Source organism: Passer montanus, unplaced genomic scaffold, assembly GCF_014805655.1.
Source record: "Passer montanus isolate IOZ18808 unplaced genomic scaffold, ASM1480565v1 scaffold34, whole genome shotgun sequence".
Classification (NCBI taxonomy): Eukaryota; Metazoa; Chordata; class Aves; order Passeriformes; family Passeridae; genus Passer; species Passer montanus.
In genome coordinates this window covers 7,842,890-7,857,236 of record NW_024368152.1, presented here as the reverse complement: position 1 = coordinate 7,857,236, position 14,347 = coordinate 7,842,890, and the positions used below count along the sequence as shown (strand labels likewise).

The following is a 14,347-nucleotide window of genomic DNA, read 5'->3' as shown; positions in this document are numbered from 1 at the left end:
AGGAGGATACAGGCAAATGGGAGCCTTAAATCATTACCCAGAAATGCTGTCAAAAACATAATCTTCTGAATTCATGTTGGCCATTCGGAGATTCAGTTCAGTAGGAAAGAAAACCTGGAGTAGACAAAACAACAGTTAACATTGCAGCAAAAAGAAAAGTCAATATTAAATAGATACTTCTTACCACGGAACTTCTGTCAGGCAAATTGTTCACCAGATAACAACTGATTTTTGGTTTCAGCAAACAGGACACTTGAACAGTGTTTTAATCCAAAACTTTTGGGTGTCAGCTAAGCACAACATCTCGTAGGCCTTCCAAGTCAGCTTAAGGCAAAATTTCAATGCTTTCCCAAATCTCAAAGGGCATAGCTACACAGCTCCTTGAGGTTTGGCTTAAAAATCAAAACATGGTTACGCTGCTATTTTCAGTTGGTATCATAAAACAAAAACCACAGATTTTCTCACTGAAGGGCCCTACACAATCCAACTACTTTCAATGGACACACACCACACCTAGAAACTGGCAGAAAGGAAGCTTACATACAGTCACTTCACTTTGGTACCTGCAAAGGAACCACAGAGTGCTGAACTCTTGCAAAACCTGGCTCTATGGATCGAGATAACTATTTCCACACTCTGCAAGCCAAAGCCTCTCTCACTAGTCAGATTAGTCATTTGCTTTTGATAATGATTTCATGTTGTGAAGGTTTTATTTACTAAGTGTTAATTATGCACCTTTCTGGGAAAGTCTTCTATTTCTAAGCCACTGGACAGATTTCTGGCTCATGGAACAAGAACAGTTAAAGACAGAACTGGATCTCTCCATCCAAATCAAGACAAACACACACACACAGAGCAGCTGCCTCTCCTGGTACCTCTTGCACACCCTCCTTGAAAGTCTCCGAGAAGGTGGAGTCTGGCGTTCTCCTCTGGGAGCTCTGAGGCTGGGTGCTGGAGCTGAACTGGTCGGGGGTGAGGTTCCTGTCGAAGACCACGACGCGCTCGGGCGGCTCGGGGTGGTACACGCCGGGCGGGATGCCCACGGCAAAGCCGTGCGGCTGCGTCTCCGTTTTGATGGAGTGCGTGGGCATCGTGGCGATGGAAACCGTGACCGTTGTGTCAGGGGTCGTCAGGTGGCCTCGCTTGTCCATGCCCATCTGGGGGGTGTGTGGAAGTACGATATTGAAAGGCACATTTTTCAGAACCTGGACCCTGTTTTCTCCAGCAGAAATGAGCGACTGTTCTGTCACGTTTGGGATGCTGTTCCTTAAAATGGCAAAAAGAAATCAGGCATAAATTATACAGCTTATATTCTCGTTAAACAAGAGCTAGAAAAGCTTTTCAACCTTTTGGGCAAGGACCGCTGACACAAACTCTCCTGCTTATGCAGAACAGCTCAATCCTAACCTGAAAAGCTGAGAAACTCATTAAAAAAAACCCCATAACTCCTCTGACACTGGTAATCATCCCACCTTGGAGAGCAATTACCCTGGAGCAGAGGGTGAGGGTTCACAGCCCAGATCCTCACTGCCTGGAAAACAGCAATCCAAAACTAAGCACTTCCCAGCACACACTGGCACACACAGGCTCCACAAAGCTGCTCTTTGGCAGAGGTAGAAGGACTGACAGCAAGGCTGCTGCTCCTCTGCCCCAGGACTGTGCACCACCCGGGAAGCTCTGACAGGGAAATTACAGCCCTCATTTCATTCACAACCCCCCAAGAAATCTGCACCAAGACTCCTGGGAGGGGTTTGCATAACTTGCCACTCTCCACCCCACCACACTCATTTCTGCCAGGACAACACTGAGATCAGTGGCTGAGCTGACCTCAGCTAGTAACCACTAAGTCAGCCTGCCCCTCTCTTTACACCAACTCAGACATTCCCCTGCCTCCTTGGTCAGCCAGTTCAGCTTGCCTGGCTGGCAGAAAAGTAGCCACCTTTTCTTTCCCTGTTTGGTGATGGACCAGTGTGAGACCCAGTCTGGTTCAAGAGGAGCAGTGGGAACACATGGCTGGGAATCAGCCTGCTCTTCTTCACAACAAGTAACTCAATCAGCTCAGCCAGACCACAAAACCTCACCTCAGGTCCTTAAAGCATTCTAGTCTGTCCAGAGGAAGAGGATGGTAGGAGTGGAAGCCTGGCTTGAGTGAACCTGCCATTTGTTATATTCACCTAATCAGTATAATCTGCTTGGGAGGCACAAGAGAGGGAAGGCAGGTAGGGGAAGCAAGATAGAAGTTGCAGAGGATACAAAGGAAGTCCCCAGACAATACAACACCAAATCACAAGCACTTTAAAGAGCTTCCCAACTTGCCCATGCATGACACAGCAATGCTGCTGGTACCTGAGAACAAAAATCAGCAGAGAGCAACTGAAGTAACTGCATAAAAAAATGGAAAAGTGTCACCAGTGACTGCAGCCTGGGGGGTGCCTGTGCTACCAGGGTGCCTAATGTTAGAGAGCAGCTTGTGCTAGGCTGACTGTATGACATCAGCACACCAAAAGCAGACAGATGGCATTGAGCAGCAGTTTGAGCCTCAGCTCTCTACACCATGGCTCAATCCCCATCCTGTTCCTGGGGCAAAACAGGAATCTGAGGCACAGAGTAAAAGCTGACAGTTTCTCTCTTCCAGCACATCACCACAGTGCAGCAAGTTACTTTCCTTCAGAAGCTTTGATGGTCGAGAAAAGAAGGGAGAAAACAGAAGCAATAATAAAAAATAATACCTTTTGCTGTGGTCTTGTTCAGGATGTTCTACCTCAGGCTTAGCTGTTGAAGATCTCCTCTCCCTTGGAACCTGAGAAATTTAAGACATACTAAAATTCAATTCTTCCTCCCATACAAAAAAAAAAAATAGCTCCCTAAAATTTGGTCAAATTAAGGAAGGTTTGCTTTGGATGCCAGTCATTATTTGCATTATAGCTTAACCCATGTTCACATGGCTTTGGGCTGCTAGGCCAACCCCAGGAGATGCCCCATGGATCCCTATGTAGCCAACTCAGTCACCTGAGTCAGCCCTGAGCTCCTGCCAGCACCAGGTGGTGAGAACACCAGTGCAGAAAACAATCTATCCATGGCTGGAGCAGCAGTACTGGGGTGAGCAGGACCAAGAGATTTCACAAGGTTTGCTGGCAGTGCAGGTTCTCTCCTCTGCAGGCTGGCAGAGTTCAGCTTGCTGTTGAACTCAAAGCTTGTGAAAGGATGCTATTCCACAGCCACTTCCCCAAGGACACAAGCTCTCTAGGCCATTCCCTCTAAGACCACTTGAGGCTCTCCTTTCTCCTCAGTGCTCAGGGAATTTGGGGAGCACCATGTCCAATAAACATATTGAGATACTACAGCTCATATTTGTGTACGGCCACACAAAACACAGTGGCCCAAACTATATTAAACCTTTTATGAACAAAATGTAACCAGCATTCTGGATTTAAGACAGTTCAGTATTGCTTCTTGTATTTTATGCCACGGACAGGATTTGTCCTGAAAACAGATCAATCAAACAAGTCACCTTGCCCACACGTGCCATTTCCCTGGCTGCACTGCAAGGCCAAGGCACACAGGAGAAGGTGAGCTCTTGGAGCTGTGCTGGCTCAGTTCCTCACATGGAGCACATAACCAGCACTCCAGCAACCCAAAGAGCTCTTGCAGCTGCTGGCACAAGCCTGTGGTGCTCAGGTCCCCTCAGCCACACTGCAAGCCCACACAAGCTCTCCTGCCAACCCACGTGTAAGGCCTGGGACTTTTGTCACCCTCATCACACCTCCTGAACAAGCAAAGCAAACATCTTCTGGTGTATGTATGGAGGAGTGAACTCCCACCATTCTCCATCACCAAAGCCTGCTCAGATCCTGCCTCCATTTGCCAGCCTGGATCCAGGGAGGGGAACCACTTCATCATGAAGGCTGAGGGCACAGCAGCACAGACAGCATTCTTCCCTACACAGCCCTGACTGAAAACTGTGTCCTCACTCTTACACAAAACCTGGAATCCCCAGAAACACCACAATGTTTGATTGTCCACAGTAACCAGCAAATTTGGAGAACCTCTAGATGGAGGGTGCTGGGAGGCCAACACTAACTGGTCACCAAAAAAAAAGTTTTCCAAGCTGCATTTGGCCAACACTCCCAAAAGAATTTTTATCCAAACTTTGTTTCTATAAGGCCTTATTAACCACATTTGAGCAAGCTCAGTAGTTAAATGGAAGGAAACAAAAGTTTTTTGGTTTTACTGTTTTGTTTTTTTTTATAGGAAGGTGATCTCATCAGCTGCCTTTAATATTCAGAGGGGGCGTGTTAGAAATGCCTCAACATCATCCCTCTATAACATTACTCCATAACAGCCCTCAATAAATCTTTCAACCTCCAGCCATTCTGCTTTACCTAAGTGTGCAGCATACCTGTTCTTCCACCAATTTTTTCTGTACACCCACTGATACCCAAACATAAGAGGAAACCCTGAATTAGGCATTAATGTACAGCAAATCCCTTCTGCTTTGCCGAGCATGAAGGATCAACATCAACATTCTTTTTGTAATCTACAGGTTTAGAAATCAAAATTGATCTTGTGGATGAAAATTGTTCTGGTGAAAGCAAGTTGTTATTTGGTTTTTGTTTTTTTTTTCCCAAAAGCATAGTAAGCACAAGCACAAAGCAGAAAGGCAGTTTTCTCACAAAACTAGCTGAATAACATCCACATCAGTGAGTCTGTGGCATTTTGTCGTGTGTGGAGTGTTAATCTCCATATTAAAGCATTGCAAGAATATTTTGGTATGTAAGACATATTCAACTCTTAAAAGAGCAGGCAAGGGTTTTGTCTGCACCAGGCAATCTCTCCTACTGCTTGAAGGACATAACTGAGGCTGGCAACTGCAACCCTGAATTAGGCATTAATGTACAGCAAATCCCTTCTGCTTTGCCGAGCATGAAGGATCAACATCAACATTCTTTTTGTAATCTACAGGTTTAGAAATCAAAATTGATCTTGTGGATGAAAATTGTTCTGGTTCTAATTTTTTGTTTTTTGGTTTTTGTTTTTTTTTTCCCCAAAAGCATAGTAAGCACAAGCACAAAGCAGAAAGGCAGTTTTCTCACAAAACTAGCTGAATAACATCCACATCAGTGAGTCTGTGGCATTTTGTCGTTGTGTGTGGAGTGTTAATCTCCATACTAAAGCATTGCAAGAATATTTTGGTATGTAAGACATATTCAACTCTTAAAAGAGCAGGCAAGGGTTTTGTCTGCACCAGGCAATCTCTCCTACTGCTTGAAGGACATAACTGAGGCTGGCAACTGCACTCACTACTGTTAACAGACACAAGCCAAAGTGCCAGGCAGGAAAGCCAAGTCAGCCTCCCGGCCTTCCTGCACGCTCAGCAAAGAAAAAACAGGCACGTCCAGCCGGTGAGCCAGGCCACCGTAACACAGCGTCTCAACACAAGCAGGACCCCTCCCTGCCTGGCAACGCCTGCTGCTCTCCACTGACCTGGCTGCAGAGAACCACCCCAGCTTACACTTTCTGTATTCGGGAAACAAAGCTCAGCAAAATGCACCCCTTGCAGACCAGAACCTTCTCTGACTGCTCAGGTCAGCTCCAAGCACCTCGGAAGAAGGCACAGCTCTCCGAGACCACCAACACTGGGGAAGACAATCACTGCAACCAAAGGATGAACAGATTACAGCAGCTGAAGATCACTGAGGGTTAGAGGGATGCAGGCAGCAACTCTTTCAGGTGCACACTTCAGCCCCACATACCACCAAATACCTGTAATTGTATCTTAGTACCAACTGAGCCTAAAGTAACACAACAAAGCCCCAGCAAAAGTCAAAGGTCCACCAGAATAGGGATCGTGTGAACAAAAGGAGTTTCTTTCTCCATGTATATTTCTATTCAGACAGGGATATGGTCCTGTAGTGTCACTCTTTATGACTATTTCTATAACACATTGCCTCTTGCAGAACCTGGGGTCTGCAACAGAACAGAAAAAGTGCTACTTAAGTGGAAAAGTAGCAAAGTGCTACCTAACTTTTACATCAAGATCTAGGAGATCTTATTTTACAGAGCTAAAAATAAAACAAATTTTCAGAAAGAGAGACATAGAGTGTTTTCAATTTAAAACCAACACTGTTTAAAGTCCTTGTGATCTGTTCACAGCTTCTGTAAAATCCTTTATCAAATGACACCTTTTCCACAGGTGGAACATGAGCTCTGCTGCTGTCAGAGCCAACCCAGGCCAATCTACCTTGTAGTAATCATAGAGCAGTCCGAGGGCAGCTGCACTGTCTTCATCCCCATTGATGCTCATCATAGCTTTGGTAGCTGCTGTGAGGGGATTTTCAAGAAAAGTTTTCCAGGCCTCATCTTCATTGGTGTAAGGACGTCTCTGAGAGTAGAGAGAGTCATTCTGAAGAACCAACACGGGTCTTTTACTTGAATCATAAAAAAGAAGAAATAAAAAAAAAAAGTCACCTGTTAGAACATTGAGAAACATTCCAAAAGTTGTTCAAAATTAGCTGCCCCAGTTTCATGAGGTTCATATTCTGATTCAGTGTACTGCAAGGATTAGTCAACACAAAAAGCCCAGAAACTTAATTCTGATCTCACTCACGCTCAGAGTAAATCAGGATTAATTTGACCAAACTCAGATGGATTACACCAGCCTCCACAAAAAGACAAAGCCATGTGAGAGCACAACTGACCTGCTCGAGCTCTGAATCCAGCCCAGAAAGAGCTACACACTTTCAGGCCAACCACCTACAAAGCCTCCAGCACATCCCATGTAAAACTGCCAAGCTACAGCCTGATCCAGTTCCCACGTGGAACTAGAAAATGTGCATTAACAAAACATCTTTTCTCCAGTGCTTTCAAGTGTCTTTGCTCTCAGAATAAATCTAAAAACACCATCTAGAAGCTACTGATAAGTTACAGATGACATAGGGAAATTGGTAAAGGGGAGTTCAAACCACTCTGGCAGTGTTTTTTTCTGACAAGGGGGAAAAAAAACAACTTACTGCCTGGTTACTACTGAGATAATCCAGCACACTAGTTTGAAACACACTCAGATGAGTGAAGAAAAAAGAAAAATATGAGTTATTCCCTTTATGCTACAGTATATATACATAAAATTATATTTACTCTGAACATTTGGAAATTGCTGGGAACCAACAAACTCCAAAATGACTTGGACATTCTGTCCACAGACAAAAGCAAGATGTGTAGCAAATGTTGTCCTGCCAGCCTAGACTATATTTTTTTGGTTCTATTGGTAAAACATATGCTTCCTCTTTTAAATCAGCTCATGCTAATTTTTAAATCTGACTTTTAAACCAGTTCAGTTCTCTTTACAGTGCAAGTTTAACATTAGTTTACTGCAGATGGGCTGGGGGAGAAGGGGAGGCTTTTTTACTTTCCTTAATAATCCCAAACTTGACATTTTTAGTGAATTGGCCATAGTTAAAATAGAAAAGTAATTATTTAAAAACAACTAACCCCACAAAAAAATTACTGCAGATGGGCTGGGGGAGAAGGGGAGGCTTTTTTACTTTCCTTAATAATCCCAAACTTGACATTTTTAGTGAATTGGCCATAGTTAAAATAGAAAAGTAATTCTTTAAAACAACTAACCCCACAAAAAAACCCAAAAAACAAAAAAAACTTGACCACCTTCACATCCTTTTCCTAGTAGGGAATCCTTCTTTTCATCTATTTACCCAGATACATTCACAGACTGAAATATACTACAAATACAAAAAGTTGTGAAATAGAAAGTTGTGAAATACTCTAATCACTATAATCAGCTTAGCAGTATCCTACATTTATCACCACCTTCTACCAAAAAGATTGCAAAGCAAGTGATGCATTCGACGCTTTATCAGTTACACAAGTCACCCTGCCGAGCTGCCCTCGGACAGCCTGGCTGAGCTGAAGGCACTGAAAGCAAGTGGGAGTTCCCGGGACTTGTAAGAGCACTTTGTGGCTATAAATCAGTATTATGCAGCTGAAAGAAGAGCAAACAAAAATGACAAAAGAGACAAGCTCTTGCACCAAGCCCTTTCTTCAGGTCTCCATAGGTATTTGTGTACACACTGACACAGACACTCCAACGCAGGGCACAGCTACTTTCCATCAAAGTGAGATGATGCACAGAAAACAATGCAGAATTTTCTTTAGGGACATGGTACAAGCTCCTGTTCTTACAACACGATAAAGGAATCCTCAAATATCCATAGCAAATGGGAAAACTCACAGCGGAAAAGGCAACTGAAGTAAGCTGGGTGCAGTTCCCTTGATCCGTCCCCAAGCTGAAGGGCTGAGTCAGCCTTGCTGAGCTCACAAGACCACTGTGATTCCCTCCAGCAACACGATACTCACATGGGAAGGGAAAACCATCAGAAAACCAAAAATACTGAGAACAAAAACCTCAACTAACCACAAGCCTAGCGAATGCAAGACCTACGTATTTTTGTGTGATTTCTTTGTCATTGAAACACCGAAATTCAATGCACAGTGCCCTAAAGGTAACCCACCCACCTAAAAAAGCACAGAAAAAGTTATCTACAGAATTATCAAGAAAAGTACAGCGTTTGGCAGGAACTCCCTACTTCAAGAGAACTACAGCTTCTTTCAGGAAAATGAGAACATATTGATAAGAGAAGGCAAACACATCTTTTTTCCCCTAAGTTTTAGAAGATAACTGGCATGCTGATCTGTTCACACAGTAGTAGAAGTCCAGCAGAGGCAAAAAATTAAGCTTCATACAGAAGTTCTAATAATTTCCCAATTTTACTTTCCACTTGACCACAGTGGAAGCAGAGAAATACTACAAAAAGCAGAGACTCTTTGCCTGCAAGGCTTCCTCAGCAGAAGGGGGAAGACCACAGAAACGATTCCTCCTTCCTTCTCTGCTCCAGGAGCAGCCGTGCTGTCCCTCGCCCTGCAACCTGCCCTGTGACACTGCTCAGAGCTGCGCAGCCACGCTGAGCCCGCTCCTGCACAGAGCACACCTCCAACGCCGAGGCAGCACCGAGCCTTTCTGTCGCTGGCATCTGCGGGCCACAAAAGCAAAGTACCCAAATTGCTACCAGCTCACCTGCTAAATGTCACTGGAAATAAAAACACCTATGAAAAATCCGAGTCAGAGACATGAGATAGTGAGCTGCTGCACTGGAGTCCTTTTCCTAGAAAGTAGCGTGTTGAAACAAAAAGTTGAGTTTAAAATCCTACACATTCCCTAGGAAAGAAGTGCATTTGCGTCACCAACCATTCAAAGTATATACATTTTAAAATCGGTTCTTGAAAGCAAATCACTTCAGAGCTACCCCATTTTCTGGCACTTGGGTGTCCCCGGCCCCTGTCAGCAGATAGCCACGGTGACAAGTGCCGCAACCCGAGCCCTTCAACACAGCCTGGGATCCGCTTGAAGGCGACGTCTCGTGTTCGGCACCACGAAGTTACAGAATACACACACCTCGAGCCCAGTTTAACTCTTTCAGGACCCCACTTCGGCCACTCCGGGGTGCCGCAGCCGAGCTCTCCGGGAGCCGCCCTTACCTGCCGAAGTCCACCTTGCCCGAGGGATGCGCCTCGTAGAAATCCATGGGAGCGGCTGCGGCCGCCGGGCAGCGGCGCGGGGGCTCGGCCCGGCTCCCTGGGCCCGGCAGCTCCTCCATTCACTTTAGAAGGGCGCCGCCCCGCCGCAGCCTCGGGGCGCTCCTCCGAGAGCGAGGGGGGCGGACCCCGCGAGAGCGGCTTCCCCGGCCCGGCCCCCGGGCGGCGAGCCCCTCTCGCCGCAGCCCCCCGGCGGGGCGGCAGCACCGGTCGGACCGGACGCGGTGCCTCTTCCCCCGCCCGGCTCACTCACTTGTCGTAGTCCTGTGTCATGTCTGGCGGAGGCAGCGGGCGGCAGGACTGGCCGGGCGGGTCGGGAGGAGCAGCGCCGCGCACCCGCCGCTCCCACGGGTTTTGTCGGCTCCTCTCGCCCGCTCAGGTGCTCCCGCAGCCGCAGGTGGACGCGCGCCGCGCCGCGCCTCCCATTGGCTGCCGCGGCCCGAGGGGCGGGGCCGCCGCGCCCCCATTGGTCGGGCGCGCTCGGGGGCGGGGCCGGCGCTGTGAGGGCTCCGCGGGCCGGGCGGCGGCGGGACAGAGCCCCGAGCGAGCGAGGGGACGGGACAGGCCGGGAGCTCCCTGGAATCCTTCCCGCGCTAAAAATGGGATTCCTTCTCCCCTCCCATGTATCTTTATTTCTTTTACATGTACTACACGTACTTTTAGGAAAATCTAAACTCGCCGCAATCATATGAATTGTCTTCACTATAGTCTTAAGCTGTGCCACGGAAGGTTTACGTTGGCTATTCGGAGGGATTTCTTTGCAGAAAGAGCGATTAGACATTGAAATGGGCTGGCCCGGGAGGTGGTGGCCTCCTTGTCCTGGCGGTTTTTAAGGAAAGACAGGATGTGGCACTCGGCGCTCTGGTCTAGCTGACAGGATGGTGTTGGGTCAGAGGCTGGACTCGATGATCTCAGATATCTTTTCCAACCTAATTGATGCTGTGAGTTTGCACAAGCACTGCTCCAGCTGCTGAAGGGCAGCAGATCCATGTGTTATTCGTTGCCTCTCAGATGAACCCGGGTTTGGGGAGCAAGGGACACTTACAATGTGGTCAGTGCTGAAACTGCATCAAAATGCTCCAGCGTAACACCAACAGCAGCATCACAAACAGCAGATTTATCCAAACTGACATGCGTGAAGTTAAATCAGAAAGATCTTGAGTTTCTCCTTGAGAAATAGGGGTGGGAGGTTGCTTGTCTAAGTAACAAGTTGAATCAAACCCATATAGCAACAGCGCTATCTATCATATGTCAAGATGCTTCAGATAGCTACTGTAATTTAAAAGTATGCTCACTAATAAGAGGTCTCTCCTTCTAGGTCAAAATCTCTTCCCTATTTGTACAGGATATACTCCAATGCAAAATTATACAAGAACAATTCAACCAGCCAATCAAAGGAAACATGAAACTGAAGACAAACTTTAACTAAGGGTCTAATCCTGGAAGTTGCTTAATATCCTCTGACTGGATTACAGTTAGTGTTCTAAAAACAAAATGCTTTGTTTGGATCTGCAAACACTGCCATTAGGATAGCAGAACATAAATACCAATAGTGAAGTAGGATCTTGCTCTACAAAGTGAAATGAACTGATGTAAATTGTTCTTTATAACATGCAATAAAAAGTGTTCTATATTTTGAACCCATCTTTAAAATCTAATTCAAGATTACATAGAAGAAATTTCTTATCTGATCTCAAATATGAAAAAAATACTGTCATCTGATTAAGAGGTTGGAAAGTTACATTTTTCCAAACAAGTATAACTTGCTTTGTTTCCGATACAAATTACAAAACCAGTTCAAAATGGCAAGTGCTGGGGAGGACTGCTGGCTTTCTCGGGTGCCATTCACTCCTCATGCTTCCTGCTTCTGTTCATAGAATTCTGGGATGTGCAGACACAACGGCTGCTTTTTGGCACAGGGGCACATTTTCATTAACAATAAAATATCATACTGCCCTGTAGCCATAGGTGACCCAGATGCAGGACGTGCTGCAGTCACATGTTTATATTGCACCCCAAGTGCTAAAACCTTAGTGATGTGCCACACTTGATGTTCCTACCTCAGTTTACCATTCCAAATAACTCAAAGCTGTTTGTCTCTGCAAAAGGGATGCCTTTTCTTAACAGCCTGATCCACTGATGAAAACTTGGTTATCACCACAGCAATCGCTTCCACATTCAGGAGACAATGATATAAACAGCGGGTTGTGACACCGCTGACTAATCTGCCGGTCACAATCTAGACTCTGCAACACCACTTGTAGGTGTATTTATGTGATGTCACTAACTGGGTTGCATCACCACCAAGTAAAATCAGGCAAGAAGCACAAAGGGATTTAGCAGAGCTTTGGCTGGGGCAGGAGCCATGCCAGCCTGGTGGGGCAGCGCTCTGGCAGGACTTCCCTGGCCCTGTGCTGACTGGCCTTCCCTCCAACTTCTTCCTTCTCTCAGCCCTTCCACCTCAATTCACTCTCTCCTCCACCTCTCATGCCCTTCCCTTAACCTTTCCCTCTGCTTCAGTCCTTCCTCCAGCATTCTCCTTCCCCTCTTCACACATTTGTTTCCTTTTAAATGAATCCCACTCAAAACACACAAGGAATCCCACCACATTCACACCTCATTGGCACCCATCAGGCTGAGCACTGTCCCATCATGCTTGCCCTCTTCCCAGTCTGTCTTTTGACATTGCTGTGTAGAGAAACTGGGATTTATTCTGGACAAGAATTAGCTACTGTTATGACTTACCTAACAAATATGGGTTTAAAATCTCATACCTGATAATTATCATCTACATGCTCTGGTCATTCACACCTGTGTAATAAACAAACAAGTTGCATCAGGTTTGTGGCAGTACTTTTGATTTCACAAAACACAGCAGGGAGTCAAAACAAGATACTTTTTGCTTAATCTGAAACCCTAAGATACAAGAGCTGGGCTGCAGAGCTGGATGTGGAGAGCAGGGAAGATCCAATGCTTTCCATTACACAGCACACCAGGCAAGCTTTCCTTCTCTGCCAACAGGCCTGTGGTTGCTAAGGACAGACCTGGAAAAGCGAGCCCAAAGCTGATCACTGACCCTTGCAGAATAAGCCTGAAGACACCAACGAGATTAAAAACAAACAAACAAAAAAAAACCCCAAAACAAAATCAAAGAAAAGCCCAAACAGAGTTTCCACAAACTCAATGGAAGCTGAAGTGAAAGAAAGCACAAGGGAAAGAAATAGACGAGTGACAGTGGAAAAGGAAGCTGGAAATGCCTTGTAAGAGAGATGGAAAAAATGTATAGAATAAATGAAAGCACAATGTGTGAAATAATGAACAAAGAAATAGTTTGCTTTCCACTTAAGTCATATCCCTATATGCAGTCTTGCAAACATTCCTTAAAGATTCCCGTTTTGATTCTGTATTTATCCCTACAGATAATGTAAATATTGTTAAAATTAGTTACAAACTACTAGGGTCAAGTAGTTACAAACTATTCAGGGTCAAGAGATGCAGTTCCATCAGCCATACTGAGAATTTATTACAATATAAACACACCAATTTTGCAGCAGCCTATATATTACAAAAAGGCAGCCTAAAACCTAAAATTGCACCGTCATTGGGTTCCACTGAGCACTCATCACCTTGGGTGGATACTGTGCTTCCTCTGGGGCTGCCGGGGGTGTCCGTGGGTCCTGCCACACGGGCCCTCCCTGGTGTTGTGAGAGGACAGAGCGTGCAGCTCCTTGGCTGCTCCCTGCCCAGCCCGCTCTGCTCCGCAGCACGGAGCTGCCCAGTTAGGAGTTAGGAATGCCCCGGCTCTCAGTTCAGGAAACAATGGTTTGCCACAATTTTGTATCAGCACAGCCGGACAGAGGCACCCCAGGATCGCAGCCCAGGCACTGAACACGCTTGGTGGCATTGTCACAAAGCTATGGCAGGGTCTGCCGATGCCACTGCTGGGACAACGGGGTGGTCTATGGGCTGACACAGAGCACTGCTACAACAGAGAGCAGCCGTATGAGATTACCCGAGCAAAGCGCTTGTATTTTCTTCTAAAACCACCTGATGTACTGCTGGAGGCAGACTGTAGATGCTGAGGGCGGGGAAGGCGTGTTCTGGCTCTGGAAATGCTGCCCTTAGCAGTTGTACAAGGGCAGCAGTAACCTCACGTGAGGTGACACCAGCTTCCATCTCCTGTTCTGGTAATCCTTGCTCTTGTTCACCATCTCAGCAGCATCCTAGCAAAAGGAGCAGTGAAAGATCTTTCACATATGCCTGTTTCCACACCTTGGCATCCCCTTTATGCTCTCCCTCATCTAGTCTGGCCGGGAACAAAGGGCTTCACACATGAGGAGCGACAGGAGCAGTAACTGTGGAGGAGATGCTGGAAAGCAAGGATCCTGCATATAGCACAAGGACAAATGCAGCGAGAGACACTGCTGTCACCAACCCACACACAAACATGCTCAGCCAGGAAATACCCACAACCATATGTGCTGGGAGGCCCATTCCATTTTGGATCAAAATAGAGGATTCATTACACAGAGTCATCCTGACTTTTCTCCACCTGTGAAGAATAAAACTTACTCAACCTGACATGGGGAAAGGACAGATGATCTAGGGGGCAGACATCTTTGGGGATTTATCATATCCACACTTTTCCTGTCCCAAAAGCCCTGAGAGTCCTAGCTCTTTTGCTCCCAGCCCTGCAAGACTATCCTCTTGACAACTTATTACAATATCCTGAATTTTTTAT

At 46.2% G+C, this 14,347-nt stretch overlaps 1 protein-coding gene across 6 annotated transcripts in view; it reads right to left on the bottom strand.

Moving 5' to 3' along the window:
- GRHL1 (grainyhead like transcription factor 1) overlaps window positions 1-14,347 on the bottom strand; it is a 46,472-nt gene that overhangs the window by 31,119 nt on the left and 1,006 nt on the right. The window contains exons 1-6 of one of the 6 annotated variants that reach the window (XM_039715692.1): window positions 13,619-13,658; window positions 12,381-12,417; window positions 6,242-6,428; window positions 2,730-2,800; window positions 876-1,266; window positions 38-114 (exon numbers count right to left, since the gene is read on the bottom strand). In XM_039715692.1, the coding sequence (XP_039571626.1) occupies window positions 38-114; window positions 876-1,266; window positions 2,730-2,800; window positions 6,242-6,428; window positions 12,381-12,394 (740 nt within the window). In that variant the 5' untranslated portion in view covers window positions 12,395-12,417; window positions 13,619-13,658. Of the gene's footprint in view, window positions 1-37; window positions 115-875; window positions 1,267-2,729; window positions 2,801-6,241; window positions 6,429-9,549; window positions 9,661-9,859; window positions 9,963-12,380; window positions 12,418-13,618; window positions 13,970-14,347 lie in introns of those variants that run through there. The other 5 variants (XM_039715688.1, XM_039715689.1, XM_039715691.1 and 2 more) reach the window with 5 other exon arrangements.